We start from the raw sequence: 3,714 nt of genomic DNA, 5'->3' as shown, positions 1-3,714 counted from the left end.
TTTAGATTTTTTTATATATAAATCAAGAATTATAAAGTATTATTTCATTTTTATTATATAATATAATAATATAATAATTATTTTTAAATTTATATAATATATATATATATATAAATATATAATTATTTTTAAATTTATTACATTATTTTTTATATTTTTAATATGATTATTTTTATTTTTAGAATGGAGAAGAGGATTGTACGAATTAATATCAAATGGAATCCGTGGGAACATAAAAAGGGACAATGTTGTTCAGACATTAGGTGAACTTACGGTAAGATAATCAGAAATAATATTACAAAGTAATTTTTCTATTTATATTTTTAATTTTTTTTTATATATTATTTATGATTCTTTGTTAAATAATAATTTTTAAACAAAAATTTTTATAATTTATAATTTATTTGTCTACAGAATATTGATGGAGCAATACCATCTGCAATAGTGGATATATTCACATTAATAGATGCAGAGGCACATAATGAAGAAAGGAATAATTTTTATTATCTTGTAAAAGAATCAGAAAAGGTATCATTTATAAAATAGTAAAAATAATTAAATTACTTGCCACTTATTAAAATATTTTTAATGGCATAATTAATTTATGTCATTACTTTTTATATAGTTTCTCACAGATAGAATATTGAAGGAACGTTTAGAAATTGATACATTGCAAGATGTAGGAACATTAAAAAACAAGAATTTTCAAATTAAATTTATTAAAGTGAAAACGAAATTGTAGTATGTATATTTGTTTAAATATCTAATATATGAATTTGAATGCAAAATCTATATCCAACATTATTTACAGTTATAAACAACGGAAATTTAATTTATTTCGAGAAGAAAGTGAAGGATATTCTAAACTTATAGTGGAGTTAAATCAAGAACGTCCAGAAAGTGAAGTAGCATCAATATTGGAAATTGTTAAGTCTCTTATTGGTAAATTACTATATTTTGATATTCTATTTATGAATTTTATAAATTAATTGCATTAATAGAGATGGATATATATCATTTTTCTAGGATATTTTAATCTTGACCCTAATAGGGTACTTGATATTTTATTAGAAACTTTTGAGAATCGACCTCAAGATGATGCACTTTTTATTCCTTTAATTCGTTCATATATGAGTGATCAGCAGGTACTCTGCGAAGTTTTAGGATTTAAATATTGTTCAACTGTCAATGCTACTCCATTTTCATTACAAAAAGTCACTGCACTTATGTTGCAACATGGTGTTATTAAATTAGATGACATATTGCCATGGTTAGTGCCAGATGATAAAACTATTATCAAAGAGCATGAACAAGCAATGAAACAAGCAAAAGAATATGTTCGCAAATTAAGTGTAATTTCCACAAAGGATAAAGAAGACATACCAGAAGAAAAAGAAAATTCACAAGTATCTAAATAAGTGTAATTTTATCTCAATTATATTTATTATTGATAAAGATTTTACTTATATCATTATTTCTTAAAAGGATAAATATACAAGTAATCAAAAATTCGGATTATGTGAAGCACTTCTAGAAATAGGAGCATGGGAAGTAGCACAAAACTTATTTAATCGATTACCAGAACACAGTCTCACTGATCAACGTCCTATTGCATTAGCGCTGTGTAGAATGATTCAATCTCTTATTGAACCTGTTTATCGCAAGTAAATGCCATTTTATGTAATGTTATAAAATTCAAATAAATGAATATAATTTAAGCATGCTACTATTAAGTTGATACTAATCCATTATATTTCAGATATTGTATAATATCGCCAAAATTACAAGGTAGAAGAATTCCACAATTAAAAAGTTTTCTTGCTCCAAAGCCCATTGAAAATCTCGAAGAACTTCATGATCAATTATTACCAATGCTTATAGTCTTGGGTCCTAATTTGCATCATGATCCTGTTTTAATGTATAAAATCATGAGATTATGTCACACAGCTATAAAACAATGTGCATTAGACTCGAATAAGCTACCAATTGATAAAAATAATAATTTATATTATGATGTATTGACTATTCTTGATGTGGCATTATTGCCTTCTCTATCTTTTATGGATTGCAACTGTTGCGTTGCGGAAGAATTATGGAACATATTAAAATATTATCCATATCAAAATCGATATTGTTTATATGCCCGATGGAAAAATGATACACCTTTGCAGCATGCTGCACTTTTAAGAAAAAGAGCAGATGCACAAAAGAAAATTAAATCCATTATGAAAAGAGTAAGCAAAGAAACTATAAAACCTGTAGGAAGATCAATAGGCAAACTTACACATTCTTCACCTGGTGTATTGTTTGATTATGTTCTTATACAAATCCAGTTGTATGATAATCTTATAGGTAAATAAAAAGTACAAATAATTTTGCATATTTATGGATTTTAAGATTTATTAAATTATTTTACTGTTATAGGACCTGTTGTAGATTCTTTAAAATATTTGACTAATATTTCTTACGATGTACTTGGCTATTGTCTAGTGGAAGCTTTAGCTGGTGCTGATAGAGACAGATTTAAACATGATGGTACCAGCATATCTCTTTGGCTTCAGTCTCTCGCTTCATTTTGTGGAGCCATATTTAAAAAATATAATATCGAACTTACTGGTTTGCTACAGTATGTAGCTAATCAACTTAAAGCACAAAAAAGGTACAATGTATATAAAAAACTAAATTTTTTTATTATATATTATTTTATTTTATTATATATTATAATTATTCTTCATTAATTTTATATAATTATTAATTTATTTTTATTACGTACTGATCTATTGAATATTATATAATAGAATATATATAATGTAAAGAAGTTTAAGAATTCTTAACTTAATGTATAATTTTAAAGCAAAGAAAATAATAATTATCATTTATATGATATTTTTAATTTCTTTCTGCTCGATTTTTTGTAATCATAATTAATTAAAAATAATTATTTGTTCTTTAAAAAAAATTTTTTTCTTTTAATATGCTAAGTAAAAAAGAAAAATAGTATTATATAATTATATTTTTTGATAATTTTAATGTTAATTTTAATATAAGTCATTAATTATACAAGTTTTTTTCCAATAGTAACAGGAAATTTTTGTTCAATGTATATTATATTTTTAAAACTTGATATATTTAATATACTTAATTTAAATATATTTATATTATTGTCACTTTTATATTACTTCTTCTTAAGATCTATACATCTAGACAAATAATACATTTTCTTAGCTAGAGATCTTTCATAAACATACTATGAATGTTATTATAACATGTGTGATTAATTAGATACAGTATTTAACACGATAAAGAAGATATTAAGAAAGAAAATAGTAAATTAAATAATGAGATATTTTGATCCACTGTATTTTTGTAATTTCAAAATAATTTTTACTTATGAATACATGAAAAAAAAATTGAATTATATAACAAATGTACTATGAAGACTTTTTAATTGCAGTGAACATACATACTGCTGTAATACAAGCAATACAAATATTCTGCTGTAATAGCTAAGGAAAACATCTAATGTTGAATACATAAAACTTACAAATTTTTCATTACAAAGGAATTTTGCCAATGATAATTCAAAATGTGTGGCAAATATTGATTCTTTTAAATAATATTTTTGATTATAATTATGTTATACTATATTATATTATATTATATTATATTATATTATATTATGTTATATATATAAACATTGAATATATTTTTGTT

The 3,714-nt window shown here is 23.1% G+C and overlaps 1 protein-coding gene across 3 annotated transcripts in view; it reads left to right on the top strand.

Moving 5' to 3' along the window:
• Positions 1-3,714, top strand: part of LOC102678835 (THO complex subunit 2) — an 11,421-nt gene that overhangs the window by 1,264 nt on the left and 6,443 nt on the right. For all 3 annotated transcript variants that reach the window (XR_004151940.1, XM_006610275.2, XM_006610274.2), the window contains exons 3-10: positions 183-274; positions 415-528; positions 626-741; positions 812-942; positions 1,027-1,406; positions 1,486-1,664; positions 1,760-2,352; positions 2,425-2,659. Coding sequence is in view for 2 of the 3 variants with exons in the window: in XM_006610275.2 (XP_006610338.2) it covers positions 183-274; positions 415-528; positions 626-741; positions 812-942; positions 1,027-1,406; positions 1,486-1,664; positions 1,760-2,352; positions 2,425-2,659 (1,840 nt within the window). In the remaining variant the exon portion in view is untranslated. The remainder of the gene's footprint in view (positions 1-182; positions 275-414; positions 529-625; positions 742-811; positions 943-1,026; positions 1,407-1,485; positions 1,665-1,759; positions 2,353-2,424; positions 2,660-3,714) is intronic.

This window comes from Apis dorsata, unplaced genomic scaffold (genome assembly GCF_000469605.1).
Source record: "Apis dorsata unplaced genomic scaffold, Apis dorsata 1.3 scaffold_73, whole genome shotgun sequence".
In the NCBI taxonomy this organism is placed as follows: domain Eukaryota; kingdom Metazoa; phylum Arthropoda; class Insecta; order Hymenoptera; family Apidae; genus Apis; species Apis dorsata.
Note: the sequence above shows the minus strand (reverse complement) of the source record. Positions and strands in the feature narration are given on the sequence as shown.